At 42.8% G+C, this 24,850-nt stretch overlaps 1 protein-coding gene across 3 annotated transcripts in view; it reads right to left on the bottom strand.

Annotated features, from left to right (window-relative positions):
* Positions 1 to 24,850, bottom strand: part of AK5 (adenylate kinase 5) — a 280,519-nt gene that overhangs the window by 29,673 nt on the left and 225,996 nt on the right. For all 3 annotated transcript variants that reach the window (XM_008959931.5, XM_003807785.6, XM_063607211.1), the window contains exons 11-12: positions 11,873 to 12,036; positions 8,651 to 8,767 (exon numbers count right to left, since the gene is read on the bottom strand). In XM_008959931.5, coding sequence (XP_008958179.1) covers positions 8,651 to 8,767; positions 11,873 to 12,036 — 281 coding nt within the window. The remainder of the gene's footprint in view (positions 1 to 8,650; positions 8,768 to 11,872; positions 12,037 to 24,850) is intronic.

Here is a 24,850-nt window from a genome sequence, read left to right on the forward strand (position 1 = left end):
CAACATAGTCATCCTTTTGACCTGTAAAGTATCCCACTGGTCAGATTTAGGTCTAGAAAGAGTCAGCGGCCTCACTCAGGCTTTTAGCCTAAGTCGCATGCTGCAGCATGTTTACCAGAGTCTCCCTGCGCTGGCAGGAAAGGGCCCTGGCTGAAAAGAAAGTGGCATGCCTATTTCTCATTTGCTCTCACCTTGAGGTATGTCCCCTTGGGGGAACCTCACTAGAGGAGGAATATCTGGGTCATTCCAGTATTCCTGAATACACAACCCTAATGGTAGTAATACTACTCAATTGATATATACCTTCTCCCCCCACACACCATTACGCAGCTCTAAGTTCTGCAGTGAACCGGGAATCAGAAGAGAGCAGAAACATCTCAAGTGAAAAATCCTATGTGGCCTCCAGGGCTCCCCACAATTCTAAACAACTAGAACACACCAACTGGACATTCCCTTGGCCAGACTCAAACTTTGTGTGTGTGTGCGTATGTGCACGTGTGTGTGCGTTAAGAGCTCATTCTGAAGATTAGAATACACTTATAAACAGAAACACTGGTTCTGTCAATGAAGTGTCATGAGATAGTTGAGAGTAGTAAGGCAGAGGGATCACTGTGAAGCCATCATTCCCACCTCCACAAGAGTTATGTACATATTCTGGCTAAAGGCAGAATTTCAGCTAAGAGTCTTTTGGGAGGGAAAAGCCAAGAGCAAACCCATGCATTCTACTTCTATTAATATGACTTCTGTTAATATGACTTCCATTAATATGACTTCTGTTAATATGACTTCCGTTAATATGACTTCTGTTAATATGACTTCCATTAATATGACTTTTGTTAATATGACTTCTGTTAATATGTGGTTAATTTGGCTAGTGTTGAGTATGAGATTGGCTTAATACTGGAAAGCATTTCGATTTCACACCAGGGAGTCAGGCTAAGCACAGAGCCCTTCTCAAGACGGTAAGAATCTATAAAATGGCTCACGCCTATAGTCCCAGCACTTTGGGAGGCCGAGGTGGGCAGATCACGAGGTCAGGAGTTCAAGACTAGCCTGACCAACATGGTGAAACCCCATCTCTACTAAAAATACAAAAATTAGCTGGGCGTGGTGGTGGGCGCCTGTAATCCCAGCTGCTGAGGCAGGAGAATCACTCGAGCCCAGGAGGCGGAGGTTGCAGTGAGCTGAGATCACGCCATTGCACTCCAGCCTGGGGGACAGAGCAACACTCCGTCTCAAAAAAAAAAAAAAAAAAAAAAAAAAAGAACCTATAAAATGGGGTTCCTAACACCTATTAAGTAGTACTGTAAAAATTAATCAAATGAAATGTGTAAAGCATCAAGTTCAGTTTCTGGCACATTGTAATTACTCAAAAAATAATTACTATTCCTATGTTCTGTATGATTTTAACTAAGCAAAAACAGGCAGAACAAAGCTTGGGGAGAACATACATCAAATGTTAATAGGTATTATCACTGGGTGGTTAGTTATTCTTTGTTTTATATTTTTGTGTATTGTTTCATACCATATAATTTTTATAGTCAGAAAAAATACACATTATTAAAAAAAACTGTAAAGATTTATTGAACACCATATGTAGGCTTATAAATGTGTAAAGGCACTTGTCAAGGATCCCATCCAATCTTCCCAACAATCACTGAGGTATGTATTTCCAACCAACATTATATAGAAGAGGAGACGGAGATCTACAAAGTTAGCTGACTTGCTTACCAGCCAATGAATTACAAAGCCAGGCTCCAAATACAGGCCTGTTCACACCAGAGTCACTATAACCAGGGGTTCTCAGCTGGAGTGGGGAATGAGGATGGTGATCAGAAACCCTGACTCCTCCTCCCTAATATTCCTTCTGCCTCGTTACACACATCTACATGCATACATGCATTACATACATGTACATATACACAGCCCCTCCCCCAGTAATCATTCTGTAAACTGAAGGTGTAGGTTGTAATTCAACAGGAATAAAACCAGCTTGGGGAATAGAAGATAGGAAGGTAACAGAAACCACACATAGACTTACCCTTAAGCTGTGGACATTAGTTTGCATTTGATTTTTAGCGATGTCATATGCAGTGTCCAAGGAAATCCTCAAAGGACCTTGTATCTCGGAGAACTCAGCTACAGGTATGCAAGTGTCAGCCTAACTAACTGAATTTTTAAAGGAACTGATGGTCCAATGCATCGGACGCATCAATCTCGGTGACACAGAAAGGCTGGTGAGATTTTTGCGGGCTGGTTAAAACCTCTCCAGGCTTGAATGGACCTCAAACATAGTTGCAGGCCTGATGCACTAGGGGAAATACTATGCTTTCAACCAAGCTGATTACTTTGAATCTCTGGGGAAAATCAGATGTCTGCATTTGTCTTTGTCAAATTTCAAATGAATTTCTTGCTTGTAATTTGGAGGGGAGCTACAAATGAAGGGCCCTGCAGGGCATTAAGGAGTCAACAGTAGCTCATTCTGCGTTTGTAGCATCTTTGTTCATCTGGTCAGGTTTTAGTATTATCATTATTATTTGAGATGGAGTTTCACTCTGTTGCCCAGGCTGGAATGCAGTGGTGCGATCTTGGCTCACTGCAACCTCTGCCTCCTGGGTTCAAGCCATTCTCCTGCCTCAGCCTCCCAAGTAGCTGGGATTACAGGCATGTGCCACCACACCCAGCTAATTTTGTATTTTTAGTAGAGATGGGGTTTCGCCATGTTAGTCTGGCTGGTCTCAAACTCCTGACCTCAGGTGATCTGCCCGCCTCGGCCTCCCCAAGTGCTGGGATTACAGGCGTGAGCCACCGTGCCCGGCCATCGGGTCAGGTTTAAAGCAGGAGCTCATTCTGGAGGGCTGGATGTGTTCTCTTGCACACCTGCTTAATTGATACTAGAATCTTCTAAAGTTACTGTACCCAGGGACAAATCAATGTCACTCTTGGTCTCTGTAAGTTCCTCCTAGCAGTATGTAACAAATCATCTTTGTAGATGTCTAAAATCTCACTTAAGGGTTATATGCTCAGTAATGAAATGTGTCACCTGTGTGTTGTTTGAAATGGAATCATGAATTTTAGCATTGAGTGTAACTGTCCAGTCACCATGTTGATGACTTTCTTGTTCCTTAGTTCTAGTTAGGCTTCTTCTCTGCCACATTCTAAAACCGGTCTGAACGGGGACCACAGTGGGAGAGGAAGTTTTTTGCTTTACTTTAGGGAAGATCACATGGACCATTTGAATTCATACTTACGCCAGAGGACAGACCAATGGGCTGCGTAGAGCTCTGAGCTCACCCTAATTGGGTTTTAAGCAAAGGAGGAAGTGGTGATGGAGCAGGAATTTTAGAGGCTTGTATGAGGTGTGATCAACAAATGAGTGATGCTAAACTAGATAATAGTTTATAAACTTTTATAGCTTAGAAGACATTTATGCATGTTATATGATCTGATGTTTACAAAACCTTTTAAATAGGTGTTAACAGGTATTATTATCTCCATAATAAATGACAGGTGAAAACCTAGATTTTCTGACTCCAGAGTACATGAGTGACATGCTTTAATGATTCCACCTTGGGAAGCTCCAGGGCTGTCATTGCTCAAAATGGTGTGGAACCCCATAGGCCTAAGTTCTGGGGTTTGCCTTCAGACTCAATTTTAAAATTCCCCAAAGAAGAATAAGGATTATAATTTAATTTTGTTGTTGACCGAGAGAGAGAGAGAGACCTTATTTATTTACTATACATCTTGTCCTCGATCATTTGAGGGTTTCAAAAGAATGTTCTACCACCTCTCAGAGCAATTAAAAAAAAAAAAAAAAAAGACTTGGCCGGGCGAGGTGGCTCAAGCCTGTAATCCCAGCACTTTGGGAGGCTGAGGAGGGCAGATCACAAGGTCAGGAGATCAAGACCATCCTGGCTAACACGGTGAAACCCCATCTCTACTAAAAATACAAAAAATTAGCCAGGTGTGGTGGCGGGCGCCTGTAGTCCCAGCTACTTGGGAGGCTGAGGCAGGAGAATGGCGTGAACCCAGGAGGCAGAGCTTGCAGTGAGCCAAGATCGCACCACGGCACTCCAGCCTGGGCGACAGAGCGAGACTCCGTATCAAAAAAAAAAAAAAAAAAAAGACTTTTATTCCCATCACTTCCAAACACGCGCAGGACCTGTCCTGACTTTCCTGGAGGGTCTCTCAGAGCTCTTCTAACCTTAAGTTCAAGGGCAAGGTAAGTGGGAAAAGCCTGAAACACTGTTGACCCTGCAGCAGTTATTACACATCTACAATTGTATGTTAGTGTCGTGTTTACACAACTGCCAATCCTCATAGACAGGAAGCTTCTCAACGGTTGTACCACACCTTCCTCTTCCTTTCCCCTCCAACCCCCCAGCCCTGCACAGGCCTTGATTCTAAGGTGGTGTAAGAAAAATACTCCTGTTCCTCAATTACTTAGAATGTATCCCTAGGGACTTATCCACAGCCTAGACGTTGGCTAGAAGATTAGAATAAACAAAATCTAAAACAATCCATGGAAGGCTTAATATTGCTAAGATGTCGATATTACCCAAAGTGATCTACAGATTTAATGTAATCCCTATCAAAATCCTAATTTTTTTTCCAGGAATAGAAACATCATTTTAAAACCATATAGAATCTCAAGAGGCCCTGAATTGCCAAAACAATCACCAAAAAGAACAACAAAGCTGGAGGTCTCACACTTCCTGATTTCAAAACTTATTACTAAGCTACAGTAATCAAAAGAATGTGGTACAGGCATAAAGACAGATATATAGACCAATAGAATAGACAGTCCAAAAATAAACTCTCACATATATATGGTCAAATGATTTTTCACGAGGATGCTAATATGGTTTGGAATTTGTTCCCTCCAAATCCCATGTTGAAATGTGACCGCCAGTGTTGGAAGTGGGGCCAGTTGGAGGTGTTTGGGTCATGGGGGCAGATTGCTCATGAACAGCTTGGTGCTATCCTCGTGGTAATGACTAAGTTCTCATTTTCTAAGTTCATGGAAGATGTGATTATAGAAAAGCATCAGGGGCCTCTGCCATCTCTCTCTCAACTTGTGATGCACTGGCTTCTCCCTCACCTTCCGCTGTGAGTGGAAGCTTCCTGAGGCCTCACCAGGAGCAGATGTCAATGCCATGCTTCCTGTACAGGCTGCAGAACCATGAGCCAAAATAACCTCTTTTCTTTATAAATTACCCAGCCTCAGGTATTCCTCATAGCAATGCAAACGGACTAACATAAATGTCAAGATCATTCTGTAGGAGAAAATATTCTTTCAACAAATGGCATTGGGAAAACTAGATATCCATATGCAAAATAATCTGACACCATATATAAAAAATTAACTCAAAATGGATCAAGGCTGGGCATGGTAGCTCACGCCTGTAATCCCAGCACTTTGGGAGGCCAAGGCAGGCGGATCACGTGAGGCCAGGAGTTCAACACAAGCCTGGGCAACATGGTGAAACTCCGTCTCTACTAAAAGTACAAAAAAATTAGCCAGGCGTGGTGGCATGTGCCTGTAGTCCCAGCTACTTGGGAGGCTGAGGCACGAGAATTGCTTGAACCTGGTAGGCAGAGGTTGCAGTGAGCCAAGATTCACCACTGTACTCCAGCCTGGGCGACAGACTGAAACTCCGTCACAAACAAACAAAGAAACAAACAAACAAACTGGATCAAAATACCTAAATATATAAGCGCTAAAACTACAAAGCTTTTAGAAGAAAATACGGAGGGAAGGCTTCATGGGGATTAGGTAATAACTTCTTGTACAGGACAAAAAGCACAGGCAACAGAAGTAAAAATAGATAAATTGGACTACACCAAAATGAAAAGCTTTTGTGCATCAAAGGACACAATCGAAAGAGTGAAAAGACAGCCTATCAAATGAAAGAAAATATCTGTAAGTCATATATCTGATAAGGAGTTACTATCCAAAATATATAAAGAACTCCTACAACTAGACAACAACAAAAAGAAAACAACTTCATTTAAAGCACATGAAAAGATGCTCAATGTCACTAATCATTAGAGAACTGCAAATCAAAACCACAATAAGATACCACCTCACACCCATTAGGATGGCCACTATCAAAAAAACCCATAAAATAACAAGTGTTGGTGAGAAGAAATTGAAATTCTCACGCATTGTCGGTAGGAATGTAAAGTGGTGTGGCCACTATGGCTGGCAGTATGTATGTATATGTGTAGTATGGTGGCTCCTCAAAAAATTAAAAATAGAATTACCATATGATCTAGCGATTCCACTTGTGGGTATATACCCAAAAGAACGAATGCAGGAACTTGAACAGATATTGTACACACGTAGTCATGGCAACATTATTCACAATAGCCAGAAAGTGAAAGCAACCCCAGTCTCTATTGATAGGTGAATGAATAAAAATAATGTGGCATATACATACAATGGAATGTTATTTGACCCAGAAAAGGAAGGAAATTCTGACACATGCTACAACATTAATGAACCTTGTGGACATTTTGTTAAGTGAAATAAGAGGTACCTAGAATAGTGAAATTCACAGAGACAGAAAGAAAAATGGTGGTTGTCAGGAGCTGGGGAAAGGAGGGAGAGGGTAGAGTTTCAGGCAGGTGCGGTGGCTCACACCTGTAATCCCAGCACTTTGGGAGGCTGAGGTGAGAGGATCACCTGACCCCAGGAGTTCAAGTCCAGCCCTTGTAACAGAGTGAGATCCCCATCTCTACAAAAAATCAAAAAGTTTAGCTGGGTGTGGTGGTGCAGTCCCAGTTGCTCAGGAGGCTGAGGTGAGAGGATTGCTTGGGCCTTGAGGTTGAGGATGCAGTGAGCAATGATTGCATCACTGCACTCCAGCCGGGGCAACAGGGCAAAACCTTGTCTCCAAAAATAAAAATAAATAAAATAAATAGTAGGTAGAGTTTCAGTTTAGCAGATAAAAAGAGTTCTCAAGATGGTGGTGATGGTTTCATAACAATATGAATGTACTTAACATCCTTGAACTGTACACTTAAAAATGGTTAAGATGACAAATTTTGTTATGTCTATTTTACCACAATTATTTAAAAAGTAGAACAATGCTCCCAATTCCATCTTGTAAAAAACTAGTTAATTTATATTGAGGTTTGTGCTCTTGAAGTGATTTTTTTCATGGGAAAAAGCTCATTAGAACTTGGGCATGTGAGTGTCCCCCATCAAGAACTGCCTAAAACTTCCACAGTAATGGGGCTCTGCTCTGCAAATCCACTTCTCCCTGCCCACCCCCATCTTGCTGATGGAAGCTCTGGAGTCGAGGGACAGCCAGAATGGGTCCAGGGTCCACCCATGCCAACTAGACCTAGACATGTTTTCTTTGACTCTAGTTTCATGTAGGAAGTGTAGGGGAAGATGAGCAATTTAGCTTGAAGTATTTTGACACTAAGGAAATTAAATGAAACAGGCTCAGAAGGAGGTCAAAGTAAACCCCCAGAGACACACAAGTATAATTCACCTCAATCAATGTTACTAGAAGTGGATGGCGATGGGTCCCGCAAAATCTTAGTCCTGCTAGCAGTTGGCACTTACCAGTAAGTTGTCACCAGCTGTGTGGCCATGGGGAAGTCATTAACCCTTTCTGGGCTTCACTCATCACCTTTAACATGAGGACAATACTTCCCCTATCTATCTAAAAAGGTTATTAAAAAAAAACGAGAAAACTGTATATGAAAAATGTTTCAAAACTAGTCTGAAGAGATATCTCTATAAATATGAATTTCTTTTAAGTTCTCAAGTCAGTATTTGTTTAACAATGAGGCCAGTTGTACCCTTCTTGCCTGGACTTGTAAGATTACAGGTACTCTCTGTAAAGTGTGGGCACAGGATCTGGCCCAGAGTGGGTTCAATACGTGGCAGCCACAATGGTTTTTACTTAGTGCTGCTCCCCTGTGAGTATCCCTGACCCACCCTCCTCACTAGGAGAGGGTGGGCAGGGAGGTGGGATGGTGGGAGGATAGTGGGAGGGTGGTGTGTAGTTCTGATTCTGCCTGTCCAGCACCCATTCCCCCGTCTTCTTGTAAGGGCAGCCCTACTTTTCCTGGGGGTAATTTTCCTTCCCTGTGTGGTTCAGGTGTGGTGCCCTTGCTCCCTCCTCCCTTCCCATCCTTCCTTGGTCCTCCAGGCTGGGCCAGCCAGCATATTCCCTCTTCTTCCCTCTCGGCCTCAGTAATTGGTTCAGTGATGATGGGACTGTGACCAAATCCAGGATAAGGAAACACAACTCTGGGTCTTTTGCTGGACCCACTGGGAAACAGAAACACTTTTCTATGAAGCCACTTAGATGGTAGAAGGTAAGCCTTGATCAGGAAGAAAATGAGACCAACACAAAGGAAAGAGAATTAGAGAGAGAGAGAGAGAGTCAGACAATTGATGAACACATTTGGATATCTGGAGTCAACCAAATCTAAACCACTGCTGGGTGTTTTAGTTACTTAAGTCAATAAATCTACTCCTTTTTTTAAATTTCTAGTTTGAGTCAAGTTTCTGCCCCTTAAAGTTTTCATTAATGTAATTGGGAAAGAAATAGACTTTGAATTATCACCCAACCTCAATGATGTCCCCTATTTTTCTTCTGGAAGGATGCCCGTAACAACCACTCACCCTGCGTCCGAACTCTTCCCCTTGCTTCACCTCCCGAGGATAGCCGTCAATCAGGAAGCCCCTGGTGTCCCCGAGGCTGGCCACCATGGCCTCCTTCAGGAGCTCCAAAACGATGCCCTGGAGCAAAGCGAGAGTGGTCAGGACCTGAGCTCTTTCACAGAACACTAGAAGTACCCCAAGTCTCCTTCAGTCATCCACTGAGGGAGGGAGGAAGGTTCAGGTAAGGTTAACAGCAGACAGCAATTGACCATATTTCATTTCACTCTTCCACCTCCACCCCATATTTTAATATCTATGAAATTGGCAGGTATTTATAATCAGTTCTGAGTCATAGTTTAATTGTTAGTGTTTTTTTCTTACTGGTATATTCTTACCAGTTATCTGTCTTAAAATATTGGCATCTTAGATTAGATGAGGTAAGGTAGCTGTATTTCATATGGTAGCACTCCATGAATTAGGCATAATGGCAATTTAAAACTAGACAAAACATGGTATAAAAAGTATTTTACTGGCCGGGTGCGGTGGCTCATGCCTGTAATCCTAGCATGTTGAGAGGCCGAGGTGCGTGGATCACCTGAGGTCAGGAGTTCAAGACCAGCCTGGCCACCATGGCGAAACCCCATCTCTATTAAAAATACAAAAATTCGCCGGGCATTGCCGTGGGCACCTGTAATCCCAGCTACTCAGAAGGTTGAGGCAGGAGAATCGCTTGAACTCGGGAGGTGGAAACTGCAGCAAGTCAAGATCCTGCCACAGCCCTCCAGCCTGGGTGACGAGCGAGACTGTGTCTCAAAAAAAAAAAAAAAAGGTATCTTACTGTTAACTTTTTTTCCAGTAAATATTTTATAAAATTTGACATCTGCTGACTTAAAAGACTTTAGGTAGATGTAAAGTAGCATTTTCAAGTAACATCACTTTCTTTGTTGAAAATTTGTATTTAGCAAGTGCTATGGTAAATGAAGTAGGAGAAATACACCAGAGTCTGGAAATTGGTAAAGGAAAAACGCAATCAGCTGCCAGTGGAGGAATTCCCTTTTCGTGGGCTCTCTGGCTTTTGGCAGGGGGTTGGGGAATGCGGCCATTGCGAGTGTGGTTAGAATCTATCCCTAGATAATTGTGAATGAAGTCCTCATGAAGTTTATATTCTAATAAAGAAGACAGACAATAGATGAACAAATAAATATATAATGAAGAGTCAGCGAAGATAACTGATAGGTATAAAATTAAAGCAGGACAAAGAGGTACAGAATGCTAGAGGTGTTACTTTCTATAGGGTGGTCAGGGAAGGCATCTGATAAAGTGTAACACTGAAGTGGAGATCTGGATGAAGTCAAGGACCAAACTATGTGACTGTATGAAGGGAGAGCATCAGGCTGCAGACACAGCAAATGCAAAGGCCCTGAGGCAGGAACAGGCTGACTTGTGGGAGGAACAAGGAGGCTAGTGGTGGGTGGGAGTGAGCAAGGTGAGAGTGGTGGGAAATAACACTGGAGAGGGAGCTGGAGGCCAGAGCTACAGAAAGGACTCTGATTTCATCCTAAGTGCGGCGGGCAGCCATTGGAAGGTTTTGAGGAAGGGAATAACACACTTTGATAAATGTTTCAAAGAAATCATTCTGGCTGTGTCAGAAGTGTTTGAACCAGAGCAACTCCATCTTGAATAAAGGCTGGATAAAATAAGGCTGAGACCTACTGGGCTGCATTCCCAGAAGGTTAAGGTATTCTCTTTTTTTTTTTTTTTTTTTTTTGAGATGGAGTTTCACGCTGTTGCCTGGGCTGGAGTGCAGAGGCGTGATCTTGGTTCACTGCAACCTCTGCCTCCCAGGTTCAAGCAATTCCCCCGCCTCAGTCTTCCAGGTAGCTGGGATTACAGGTGCCCGCCACCGTGCCTAGCTAATTTTTTGTATTTTTAGTAGAGATGGGGTTTCACCATGTTGGCCAGGCTGGTCTCAAACTCCTGACCTCGTGATTCACCTGCCTCGGCCTCCCAAAGTGCTGGGATTACAGGCATGAGCCACTGCGCCCTGCCAGGTTAAGCATTCTAAGTCACAGGATGAGATAGGAGGTCAGTACAAGACACAGGTCATAAAGACCTTGCTGATAAAGCAGGTTGCAGTAGAGAAACTGGGTAAAACCCACCAAAACCAAGATGGCAACAAGGGTGACCTCTGGTTGTCGTCACTGCTACACTCCCATCAGCGCCATGACAGTTTACAAATGCCACAGCAATGTCAGGAAGTTACCCTATATGGTAAAAAAGGGGAGGCATGAATAATCCGTCCCTTGTTTAGCATATCATCAAGAAATAACACATAAAATGGGTAACCAGTAGCCCTTGGGGCTGCTTTGTCCATGGAGTAGCCATTCTTTTATTCCTCTACTTTCTTAATGAACTTCCTTTCACTTTACAACTTGCCCTGAATTCTTTCTTGCACAAGATCCAAGAACCCTCTCTTGGGGTCTGGATTGGGACCCCTTTCTGGTAACAGCTGCTGTGAAAAGAGGAGACTTTAGGGAAAAGAGTGGGCTCCAGGAGGCCAGCTAAGTGGCAGCTGTAATGGTCTGTTTTCCTTTCATGAGGACCATTCTGGCTTCCAGGTGGGAAACAGAGTGCAGCTGGTTATAGAGGAATCAGACAGCTCTGTTGCTAACAGAGACTGTATCATACGGCCCTCATTACAGAGCCTATCATGGGACCCAGTGTGGCAGGGATGAATATTTCTTGATATCCCTACCATTCAGCTTCTTAGAGATGGATGGTGACTTAAGAAGAAAAAAGATAGAAAAGGGGATATTCTTAAATTACACAAGAAGATACCAAATTTCAAGATAATCATACCTCCCAGAACTAAACCAAAGGATTATTTTATATTTTCTGGGGGTTTCTAATTCTAGGCTCTGCTGCACCACACTCACTTGTATCTTGAAGCCTTTCCAATTCTAAAGTGGGATGAATTTAGGGGAAAAATGTGAAATTAGGCCAACATTTGAGGGCCTGGTAGAGCAACAAGATGGAAGGAGCCTGGGCCAGCTCGACCTGGTTGGGTAGAAGGTCTGTCTGCTGTAGACCTGCCTGCATCTGGATTGCTGCAAAGGAGGGAAATAATATACAGCTATTGTTTCTTTGGGTTTCTTAGTTCCAGCAGCTCAGATTCATTACAAAAACCCCAAAGGTCTCCCCAGACAGGAAAGGCAGTAATGTGGGTCAGGCCATGTTGCTTACTGAGGGCACCAGGTCTCCACGTTCCATAATGTCTCTGATCAATTTGCTTCTTTCAGATTCTGATGCCAGTTCCTCACGCAGGAGCTCGCCAGTTGAGAGATGTGTAAATCCATATTTTTCCACCAGCTTTTCACACTGTGTGCCTTTGCCAGAGCCAGGACCACCTTGAAAAGAAGTCGTGTGTCAGACATGCATTCCAAGTCTGGTGCCTCATTTTTAATGGTAGTCACCATGGTGAGCAAGCCTCAGTGTTCCAGTCACTAAGCATGTATTGGGAACTTGAGATTTGCTATACCAGGAGCTGTGCTGAGAGTGGTGGATGCAAGTGGAGAATGGGATGCAGCCCTTGCCTTTAAAGAGCTTAGATTATCCATGAAGTGGGAGGGGGCAGGTGTTACAGAAAAACAAGCAGTTACTTTTCATAGACCACTTGTAACCCATGGTCACAGGCAGTTAGTGAAGATGAGTACAGCCTACTATCGGGGCACAGAGGAGGGGTACTTGGCTCCGTTTTGGTAGAGATGCAAAGTCAGAAAAGTTTCCTTGGAGAACCGAACCCACTCATGTGCAAAGCACTGGCCACAATTCCTGATACTTAGTGAATGCTCAACAAATGCTAGCTTTTAATTTAAAAAAATAAGTGTTTTTATTTTCAGCAATCACCAACTTACAGAAGGGTTGTGAGGACAAAGAACTTTCAGAAACACTTGGGAATAAGTTGCTAATTGGATGCCTCTTTACTCCAGAACCTTTTAGTGTCATTTCCTACAAACAAGGAAACAAGCATATCCTCCATCATAATGATATCCTTGGACCCCTCCAAATTTCAACTGAATTGTCCCAATTGACTCAATAATGTCCTCTGAAGTCAATGGGTCAAGTTCAGGATCACACATTGCCTTTAGTTGCCATGTCCTTCTGCTCTCCTTCAGTATAGAACAGTTTCTGTGGGTTTCCTTGACACATTTGAAGATTATGAATAGTTATTTTGTAGAATGTCCCTCAATATGTTTTATTATCTTATTTTTTTCCTTAGCTATTATCAATTCTGAGTATCTGCCATATCCCTTTCATAATAGTATGTCATAGGATTTTACATCTGAAAATAATAATAATAGCTGACCTTTATCAAGCGCTTACTGTACCAGCCATTATTCTAAACATTTTAGGTATTATGTACAAGGTTATATAAAATAACCTTAAGAGGCATGCACTGTTATTATTCCCATTTTACAGATGAGGAAGCAGAGGCACAGAGAAGTTAAATCCATTGCCTAGGCTGCACTGCTAGTGAGTAGCAAGCCTAGGATTTGAAGCCTGGGCTCTGACTCTCAGAGGTGTTCCCTTCTCTCCTCCCCACTGTGGCCACATTGACCTGGCCACACTTCAGGTCCTCATCTTCTCCGCCTGGCGTATGGCAATCACTCCACCTCCGCATGTCAGAATCGGAGGGACTTTGGAGCCCCACAGACTTGCTAGCAGGATGATGTGCCTGGAAAGCAGGGCACTCCCACCTCCATAGCACTCAATGGCCTCCTATGCTCCCAGAGTAAAATTCAAATTCCCTACAGCAGCACCCCAACTCTCCAGAATCTAGTCCGACTTTACCACTCCAGCATCTTTCCCCGCTATTTCTTCTTCTTCTTCTTTTTTTTTTTTTGAGATGGTCTTGCTTTATCGACCAGGCTGGAGTGCAGTGGTGTGATCTCAGCTCACTGCAACCTCCACCCCCCAGGTTCAAGTGATTCTCCTGCCTCAGCCTCCCAATTAGCTGGGATTACAGGTACGCACCACCATGCCTGGCTAATTTTTGTATTTTTTGATACAGACAGGGTTTCACTACATTGGCCAGGCTGGTGTCGAACTCCTGGCTTCAAGTGATGCACCCGCCTCAGCCTCCTGAAATGCTGGGATTACAGGCATGAGCCACTGTGCCGGGCCCTTCTCCCCATTTCTTACCCTCCTCCAGCACTGTCATGTCCAACTAACACAATTCTTGGACTTTCAATGCTTTCCATGTGCCTGGAAAGGAGGGCACTCCCACCTCCATAGCATTCAATGGCCTCCTATGCCCACACAGACTTTTCCAGGCTACCACGCTTTTGTTCTTCTTGGTCCTCAGCTTGAAAGGCCCTTCCTTCCTCCTCTTCTCTTTGTTTTCTCCCCCAGCTTTATTGAGGTATCATTGATAAAACTATAAATTTAAGATGTACAATGTGATGATTCGATATACATATATATTGTGAAATAATTACCACGATCAAGTTAATAAACCTCCACCTCACATAATCTTTTTTTTTTTTTCTGGTGCTGAAGACATTTCACATCTATTCTAGCTAATTTCAAGTATACAATACAGTGTTGTTAACTGTAGCCATCATGCTGTACATGAGGTCTCCAGAACCACATCTCCTCACTTCCCTAGCCCCTGGCAACCACCATTCTTACAATCTGCTTCTATGAATTTGACTTTTTATGATTCCACATACACGTGAGATCATGCAGTATTTGTCTTTCTGTGCCAGGCTTATTTCACTTAGCATAATGTCTTCCAATATGTTGTCACAAATGGCAGGATTTCTGTCTTTTTATGGCTGAATAATATTCTATATTCTAGCACATTTTTTTACCCATTCATCTTTTCTTTCTTTCTTTTTTTTCTTTGAGATAGGGTCTTGCTCTGTCCCCATGCTGGAGCACAGTGGCACAATCACAGCTCACTGCATCCTTGAACTCAAAACTCCTGGGCTGAAGCAATCCTCTTGCCTTGGCCTCTTGAGTTAGCTGGGACTACGGATCCCACAGGTGCACATCACCACACCCAGCTAATTTTCAGATTTTTTGTAGAGACAGGGTCTCTTGCTATGTTGCCCAGGCTGGTCTTGAACTCCTGGCCTCAAGTGATCCTCTCACCTCAGCCTGCCAAACTTCTGGGATTACAGGCCTGAGCCACTGTGCCCGGTCACATTCATCCTTTTTTCTAATGATCAAGGTCTTCCTCAGCCCTTAGGTCCAGATTACATGTTTCCCCCTTCTGGCAGGAGCCAGACCTCTCACCCTCAGCTCTGTTGGAGCCAATGCTGTAAACAGCGCCGGGTGCTCCCTGCCTGTCTTACTCTTGGGCTGCAGCTCCCTCACTGGTCGCCGGCCCTGCAAGCTTCTCTGGGTGCCCTGAGCACATCACACAGCACTTTGCACATCGTAAGTGCACCATAAATGCCTGACAAAGTTTTCTTGCTAAAAGGAAACATTTACCATCAGCATGCAAAACATGATTGAAATTTTAGTATGGTAATGAGGATTTACAACTCATTCTGCGGTTTTCCTGGTTTGCCTTTTTTCATACTTAAAACTCCTTTCTTTGTGCGGTTGGCAACTTCCCTCTTAAGGGACAACATTAGTTGTTGACCCTTTGTAATAGAAGGGCCCCTCCTTCCCCCTTCTTTGCCTTGCCAGAAAATCCAGGAAAGGTCTGAGTTTTCTATCTTCTGCTCATCTATACAGCTGCTCTAAGCCAAATGGGGAGGAGGTCAGACCCCTCATAGTATTGTCAGGGAGTCAGGGATGGGCTGGATGTAATAGGAAAACAGCAATTATGGAGGCTCCCCAAAATAATGCAGACCACTTAAAGAAGCAGCCAACTGCCAGCTAATGCTATGTTTACTGTAAGCACTATGCCTCCCGTCTCTCAGTATAATAGGAATGGAGAGTGTGGGAACAAGGTGGCCACTCTGGAGAAGTGGTGCTTCCAGGTAAATGACTAAGGGGTGCAAGTGGCTGAGCTCCTGAAAAGGCCATCAGGGCTTCTGTGGCTGGATTTACCTGGAAATGCTTTTCCTGGGATGGTTGGGAGCCCTCCATGTGGAAAAGATATTTTCAGACTTGGCTTACAAGGCAAAAATGCCATGTTCCAATTATTTTCTTCCTTTAGCATCCTGCTAATATGACTATTACAGTTTTTGTTCCTCTAAAATGTTATTTAATAAATCTCGACACAAAGGCAATTAAAAATCTTCAGCTCAAATTAACAACAGCTGTGTGTTGAACAGCAGCCGCTGCCACAGTTAGAAACTTTCGTGGGAGCAACAGCTGCAAATTTTTAGCATTCTTTGGCCAAATGGCGCAGGCACTGTGGAATTTTAAGTAATCTACACAATAGCTTGATTCTTCCCTTGGCTCCAAACTGAAGAACAAAGTGATTTTATCACTGCAGTGAAAGCACAAAAACTGCTGGTAGAAACATAAATTTTCATATACTGCCACCGACATATCTTTGAGGTCTTAACTTATGACTTTTAAATAAAAAACAATGGGGCCTTGATATCCCTCCAGGATAATTTGTTACCCGGCAAAAGATATTTTGAGGAACCACATCTCAGAATGAGTGGGCCGTGTCCTCTGGTGGCAAGATGACTGATGACAGACAGGAGCTGTCACATTTACTGTCATCTCACTCATTTTTAGTGTACCATTACCCAAGGCTCGAACCCCTGAACAAGCCCATACACCATACCACGTGATATGATTCACAAAGAGATTGTGGAATATGAGATTCTATTTTGAAGTTGTCTGTGAATACCTCAAAAAAAGGTGGAAAAATGTAAAAAGCGTTCCCTGTGAGGCCAAAGGTGCTATATATTGTGAAAAGTGCATGTACTGTGAACGCCCAATTTGCATCTGAGTAAGTCATTTCCCTACAGGTCTCGACAGCATTGCCACAGAAGGAAGGGAGGGGAGAGACTGCATGGGAATTGCCAGCCCAGGGAGTCTAAGTCTGCCTTCTCTTCGGTACCTGGTGTTCTTTGAGAAGTAGAACTGAAACCATCTGCATCACCTCGGCATGCCCACGTGGGTCACCTTTTCCAGTTTGCTTTGTACTGACAGGAGCAATCCTCTCCTGTGAGATAGCTCCTGGATTCAGCATCCTGAGCTGGACTCCTTAAGATAAGGACCAGCCTCCGCCTCCCAGGTTCAAGCGATTCTCCTGCCTCAGCCTCCCGAGTAGCTGGGACTACAGGCGAGTGCCACCACTCCTGGCTAATTTTTGTATTTTTAGTAGGGGCAAGGTTTCACCACGTTGACCAGGCTGGTCTCGAACTCCTGACCTCAAGTGATCCGCCCACCTCGGCCTCCCAAAGTGCTGGAATTACAGGTGTGAGCCACTGGGCCTGGCCTAAAATGACTTTTGTTGACATTTTATTGCATCTTACTAACTCCAGGATGTTACCTGGAATTAAGCATGAAGTTAATTAACACAGCTCTTTTTAAAGAAACATCTATTGGACAGCTAGAATGGGTTTGACACTGCTAAGCACTAGAAATAAAAAGACCCAGAACTGGGTCTTTTCCATCAGAGAGGTCACAATCTAGTGGGGAGGATGGACAGGGGAACCATCATCACAGCAGTGTGATAGGTTCTATGAGTGGGGCCTGTAAACACCATCGCAGAAGCACTGGCTGGGACTCCTTAGGAAGGGGAAGGGTAATTAATCACCTTTGCCAGCACAAGGAAAGTGTGGGAAAGATGGCATAAGGCTGAGCCTGGTGTCTTCAGTAATGGAACTTGGAGCATGAAAGGGCTCTGCATCTGCACAGGGGTGGAAGTGGAGGAGTATGAAGTATCATGAAGGGCACAGGATGGGTGATCTGACAATCAACACTGGTTCCACCACTTACTAGTCACGTGGTTATAGAGCAATCTTTTAATTTCTCTGAATCTTAGTTTCTTATCTGTAAAATGGGGGGAAATAATCACCAACTTTCTGCCTCATTCCACTTTAGGGTCTCCCTCCTCATCTCCCATACCTGATCAGTTGCCAAGCTCTGTCAAGTCTACATTTGAAAAGTCTCCAGCTTCATCCATATCCCTACAAAGGACATGAACTCATCATTTTTTATGGCTGCATAGTATTCCATGGTGTATATGTGCCACATTTTCTTAATCCAGTCTATCATTGTTGGACATTTGGCTTGGTTCCAAGTCTTTGCTATTGTGAATAGTGCCGCAGTAAACATACGTGTGCATGTGTCTTTATAGCAGCATGATTTATAGTCCTTTGGGTATATACCCAGTAATGGGATGGCTGGGTCAAATGGTATTTCTAGTTCTAGATCCCTGAGGAATCACCACACTGACTTCCACAATGGTTGAACTAGCACATGTACCCTAAAACTTAAAGTATAATAAAAAAAAAGTCTCTGAAATTTGTCCCATTCCCCCAAATGTCAACAAAAATGTTCCTATTCCCATCTCTCTGTTAAAATATTGGTGCTTGGCAAAAGCTATTTACAATGAAGGGGGGTTATACACCTCTATAGCTCTTCCTGAGTTACGTTGTCTGGCACATCAAGGTTTAAATTAAACATAATCCAAAGTCAGTAATGAATTTGGGAACTAGCCATTACTTCCAGACTTCCAGGCCACTTGCAGGTACTTAAGATATACCCATGTGTGCACGATCTCTCTCTCTCTCTCTGTCTCTCTCTCTCTCTCTCTCACACACACGTATATATGTGACAGCGTATGTGAAGATATACGTATCTAGTTTAGAACTCAACGTTTATTTTCTCTAAGTTTCAAAGCAGAGAGAACAGTATTGTCTGGGTTTAATTGCTATCAGCAAAGCTTTCCAGGCTTTAATTCCTATTCCACCCCAGTCTGAGAGGTATTTAAGCCTCCTCAGCACCAATGACCTTCATCACTAACCCAATTTCAGCCCCCTGCGGCTCTAGCTGAAACTGAGCGTTCATTATTTGGATCTATTCTCCCACTCTGATAGCATCTTTCTCTCCCTTTCACTTTTCCCTTGACCTCACTTCTCAACTTGTTCCTTGCTGTCATTATGACCTCACAGGGTTGGCCCATTCCCTTTGAGCTCCACTTACCTCCCTAGCTAGCTGGACGCCAGCCCCTTTCTAGCAACTTTGAATCCTTTGCCCTACTTCAGTTCTATGGAACCTGCCGTGTCACCATCAGCCTGCTCTCCCTGCCCAGGCCACCATAGGCTTTATTTGCATCTACTCTGGGCTGCTAAGAGTTCCCTTGAGAGAGTCCAAAAACTGAGCCAACTGAGTCATGCTATCTAACTTCATAATAGTTTTTAATGCTTCTTGGCAAATATCCTTCTTTTTTCCTGGTATCAAGTTGGACATCAATTGGATGTCCATGAATGGATGCTAACATTTCCCACTGTCCTTCAACACATCCTCATTCCTCTCACTCTTAACATTTTTAACCCTCTTACTCACTAAGATGAAGACTGTCTCATTTCCTCAGCATTTTCAAAACATTGATGTTTCTATCCTTTTCCCTCCATCCTTCTTTATCCTGTTTGGAAACTTTATGCCATTTAGCTTAAGGCTAATTTCTCTGCTTTGGCTCCCGTAAAATACATACATATATTACAGATAACTTGATACCCTCTTTTTCGTCCAGATGAAATTTATTTCTCTTGGTTGGCAGCTTCTTTTCTGTGTAACGTCATGCTCAGTTTTCCCCAGTCCACACAATAAGGATCAGAATTATTATCTGTAAAATGAGGCAGTTACTGTTGGTGATGGTTAGAAACCTTTCTAGCTTATTCCTAGTAAAATTCCATAATCTTACAAAGGTTGGACGCAGCTTTTTTTATACTGTGGTACTATTTTACCAGCTATTGTGGTACTATATATATGATTTCCCTGCTTTGGCTCCTGTAAAATATAAATATGAATATAAATAAAATAGAAATATATATAATGTAAATATATATATTATATTTTACAGGAGACAAAGCAGGGAAATTATATACATATAAAATATATTAATAGATAAAGCATATGTATGTACAGATACATGTATCTAGTTTATATGTATGATATATATTATTTACTTAAAATTTTGTCTTCCTTATTAGGCTCTATGGTATCTGAGTATAGGATCTGGGTCTGCTTTGCTCGTCATGGTGCACAAACACAGTGCCTGAAATATAATAGACACTTTATAATAGCAGCTGAAAGACTAAAAAATTTAATGATAAATGGATCCTCTCCTGCCTGTTCCAAGAACTTGACGCTCTCTTTTTTGTCCATATGAAATATATTTCTCTCAGTTGGCATCTTTTCTTCTGTATAACATCAGCTCGGTTCTCCCTAGTCCAAATGAAAATATTTCTACCATTGCGTGTGTCCTCTGAGTTATCTTTGTATTCTTTTTCTTTCTTTCTTTTTCTTTTTTTTAGCAGGGAAAACTGCCTGTTTCCATTTCCTCTTCATTTATTGACTCCCTATCCTCTTGGAAACTATCTCATACCTCATCACACTCTGAAATTGCTCTTTTATAGTTCAACAGCGATTGCATATTTGTCATATTACTTTTTGGCTTGCTTCTAGTCTTTGATACCTTTGACTCTGTAACACCAACGACCAACATCTCAAAATTCTCTCTTTCTCTGGCCTCTAGCACACACAGTTTGCTCATGCTCTCTTCCTTTCTTTGCCAGGTCGAAGCTCGCAGAGGGCAGAAACCACTTCACTTAGGCTGGCATCCCCACAGAACCTGGCCCAGTGTCACAGACAATTGTTAACAAGAGCCAGTGTCCAGGAGCCTGTGGCCCCACAAAAATGACAGCTCTGTTCCTTTTACATAAAAGGATCACTGGACCCAAGGGCTTGAGTTCCAGGTTCACACCTCAGGCCATTCTCCATCTGGTTAGATGACTTTGATCAAGTCACATATCTGCTCTGAGCTTCAACCTCTTCAGTTACAAAATGGGGGTGGTCACAATACCTGTTGGTTGTGAGGACAAAATAATGCATGTGAATCTCTTGGATTGGTAGCCGGCAAAGTGAAACACACAATAAACATCATAATTATTATCTGCAAAACGAGGCAGCTACTGTTGGTGATGTTTAAAAGTCTTTCTAACTCTTTCTAACTTACTCCCAGTAAAATTCCATGAGCTTACAAAGGTTGGACACAGCAGTTTTATATCGTGGTACTGTTTTAACACCTTTAAAGGTGCATAGTCTTCCCAGTTACAGCTTGTGAGAGGATCAAATATCTTTTGCAAATCAAACTATCTTATTTCTAATCTTCATATTTTAGAAATCTATCATATTTCTGCCTGTTGAAATATTTCTTTCTCCCTAAATGAAAATAGGTCCCTATGTTGGGTTAAGGTTTTTGTGACCGAATGACTCTTTTCTGAGAAAAACTATTATCCATCAGATCATGAACTGACTGTGCCCTAAGAATGATCCTCAACCATTCTGGGCCCATGGGTCAGTTGAAACCTTCTCCATCTGGGAACAGCTGCATCACTGTGCCAAGCTTCAGCAGGCTGTTGCTGGGAACTGACACTCTTGGACCGAAAACAATTGAGATAAATAGATCTTTATCCTCAAAGACAACATCTTTATTAGTTCTGAAATGCACTGACTGCTTCAGGTTATTTGGTGAATATGTGGAAATATGCCAGGGTCAGCTGAAGGTTATATGGAAAAACTTTAAATGGGACTGGGAATGTCTTGATAGCAGAAACCGTGCCTTATTTATCAGTGCCTGTGTATAGTATATCAATGAATGAATGATGGACCATCTGTGAGCTTCACAGAGGCAACCCTGTACATGACAAGAAAGTCAATTAGGGGACCTTGGCTCTTGACCACTCCTGCTTTGAACTAGTCGAGTGATTCTGGGAGAGTCACTTTGCCTCTTTGGGTGCTAGCTTCTCTGTCTGTAAAGTGAAGAAGCTGAATTAAATGAGTGGCTTCCTGTGTTAGATTGTATTACTTTCTTAAATATTCCAGCTTTCCTTCCATAGTGCTTCTCCCTGTGCCTGTGGAAGGGTTACTCATCCCCACCTTCTTCTTTTTTTTTTTTTTTTTGAGATGGAGTCTCGCTCTGTCGCCCAGGCTGGAGTGCAATGGCATGATCTTGGTTCACTGCAACCTCCGCCACAAGGGTTCAAGTGATTCTCCTGCCTCAGCCTCTCGGGTAGCTGGGATTACAGGCACCCACCACCAGGCCTGGCTGTTTTTTGTATTTTTAGTAGAGACGGGGTTTTGCCACGTTGGCCAGGCTGGTTTCGAACTCCTGACCTCAGGTGATCCACCCACCTCAGCCTCCCAAAGTGCTGGTATTACAGGCGAGAGCCACCGTGCCCAGCCTGCCCCAAACTTCTTGAAGTTAAGAGTTCCAAGGGACTTGCTTTGGTCAATGAAATCTGGGCAGAGGCGGATGTGTACTGGTTTGGAGCAGAGGTTTTTACGCCCCGCACATGGTGTGCCAGGTCTTTTCCCTTTGCCATGAGACTGATAATGTTTCGGCTAATAAGGGCTCCATCAGCATGGTTACCAGAGTGAAGCTGGGGAGTTGTTTGGAAAAATTCCTGAATTAGCAGATCTGTACATCTCTGGGCTGAGGCTTGGGAACTTATAGTTTTAGAAAATTCCCCAGGGAAAGTGTACAGACATCTGCAATTTACTTGGAAGTGTACAGGAAAAAGAGATGTACTGATGGATGAATAGAGGGACAGATAAATAATAAGACAAGATATACAGGTTGGAGCACTCCTTATCTGAAATGCTTGGGATCAGAAGTGTTTTATATTTTAATTTTTTTTTATTTTGGGATACTTGCATTATACTTACTAGTTGAGCATCCCAAATCCTAAAATTCAAAATCCCAAATGCTCCAATGAGCAGTTGCTTTGAGCATTACGTTGGCATGCAAAAAGATTAGGATTTTGGAACATTTTGGATTTTGGATTTTTGGAGTAGGGATACTCAGCTTGTAGTAAGATGTTAATTGAAGACTAGGTGGTGGGTATACAAGTGTTCACTGTAATATTCTTTCAGCTTTGCTGTATGTTTGAAATATTTTCATAATAAAAAAGGATAATTCCCCAGGTGATTCTGATGATTAGCCTGATTTGGAACTTCTAGATTAGATAATTTAAGGAAGGCAATTTGCTGTGAACTCTCCAATGTCACTGCAGGAAGTCTTTGTTGATTTTTCTTTTTATATTTACAATGTAATAATGCTAAGATAATGGTTCTATCATGAATGAATAATTATTATGATGGTTAATAAAAATCCTTATTGCCTTATCAAAATCAGGGCCATACCTCTCTCTTGCAGATGAGGGGAATTTTTGGTTTTCTCAGCATAAAGCTGGAGAGAATAGTAGGGGAACTGTGGCCTATTTTGCACCAGTGGTATAGTTGAGAGACCAAATATGTTTGAGAAGTCATTGCAGACTACTCAGATAAAAGTCACAATACTTTTGGCTTGATATTTTATCTAATAAATACCTGTTTTATGTGTTCTATTTGTAATTATTTAATTCTTACAACAGCTATTTGAAACAGGTGCTGTTTGTAATCCTATAACAAGATGAAGAAACCATGCCAAGGGCCAACTGTGTCCTGGTACCATTAAACTCTACAGCCTCTCATATGTGGGGCACTTCTGGCCTGTCTTTCTGGAAATCAGACAGACCTCCTTTGGGAAATGCACTGCACAGCCTGCAGTTGACTGGAATGGTCACTGGGAGCTGGGCTTTCATCATGGCCCCATCAGGTGGCCAGATAAAATACAGGACACCCAGTCAAATCCTGCATGAGACTTAGACTAAAGGCCATGTCACTGTTCATCTAAAATTCACATCTAACTATGGGTCTTGTATTTTTATTTGTTAAATCTGGCAACCTTATCAGGCCCCATTATTTATTAACTGGTTGTTTTTTTTTTTTTTTGAGACTGAGTCTCAACCTCTTACCCAGGCTGGAGTGCAGTGGTGTGATCTTGGCTCACTGCAGCCTCTGCCTTCTGGCTTCAAGCGATCCTCCTGACTCAGCATCCAGAATAGCTGGGATTACAGGCTTGTGCCACCAAGCCCAACTAATTTTTGTATTTTTAGTAGGGATGGGGTTTCGCCATCTTGGCCAGGCTGGTCTCGAACTCCTGGCCCCAGGTGATCTGCCCGCTTCGGCCTCCCAGAATGCTAGGATTACAGGTGTGAGCCACCGTGCCCGGCCCACTTATTAACAATGAATAGTAGACTTTAGGGATGTGATTTCATCTATGTTCTAACTAACACTCTATGATTTTACAATTCATTCAGCCAACACCAACCATAGCCACAGCGAGATGTGAAATCCCTCATTAATTAAGACTCTGAAACCAAATGCCATGACTCCAGCTCTTACACGGACAGAAAATGAGGAAGGTTCAGGTCTCAGGTGACAGGAAAGGGCAGATACCTTTCCTGGTTCCTGTTGGTGGTGGTTCTGAAATGTTTTTACCCCATGAAGCTGGTGACCTCCTACAGCTCACAGCACCCTAACCCCATCTTCACCCTACCCCCATCTCTGAACAGAGACACAGACAAGATTTCCAAACTGCTCATAAGAAAACACCATTAAATCGCTTGTCCTTTCAGCTGAATATGAATCTACAGAAAAATTTAAAAACCCCCCAAAAATGAAAAAAACCAACCAACCAACCAACCAACCAAACACCGATCCTTTGTTTCTTCACCCAGAGGTCTCCAGGGCCTGTTCCAGACCCAGCTCATCAAGCACATTTATTTTTCCAAATTGACAGACCAGAGCTGCTTTTCAAAAGTCACTTCACTCAGGTTCTGCTTGCCTGGGTTTCTGAATTCTTGGAATTCATTGTTCTAGAGTGCCCTGCCTCTTCCAGATTTTTAAACACACCGTTTTTCCTACTTTGTAGCCTACTTTGTACTAGGTCTTAGGCATATATTAAGTGTATAGAATAGGAAATTACAAATTTACCTCCTCCTTTCTATTTTTCCTTCTATTTATTTATTTTATTTTTTGAGATGGAGTCTTGCTCTGTTGCCCAGGCTGCTGATCTTGGCTCACTGCCATCTCCACCTCCACCTCCCAGGTTCAAGTGATTCTTGTGCCTCAGCCTCCTGAGTAGCTGAGATTACAGGTATGCAGCATGCAAGACCATGCTCAGCTAAT

This window comes from Pan paniscus, chromosome 1 (genome assembly GCF_029289425.2).
Source record: "Pan paniscus chromosome 1, NHGRI_mPanPan1-v2.0_pri, whole genome shotgun sequence".
Lineage (NCBI taxonomy): Eukaryota > Metazoa > Chordata > Mammalia > Primates > Hominidae > Pan > Pan paniscus.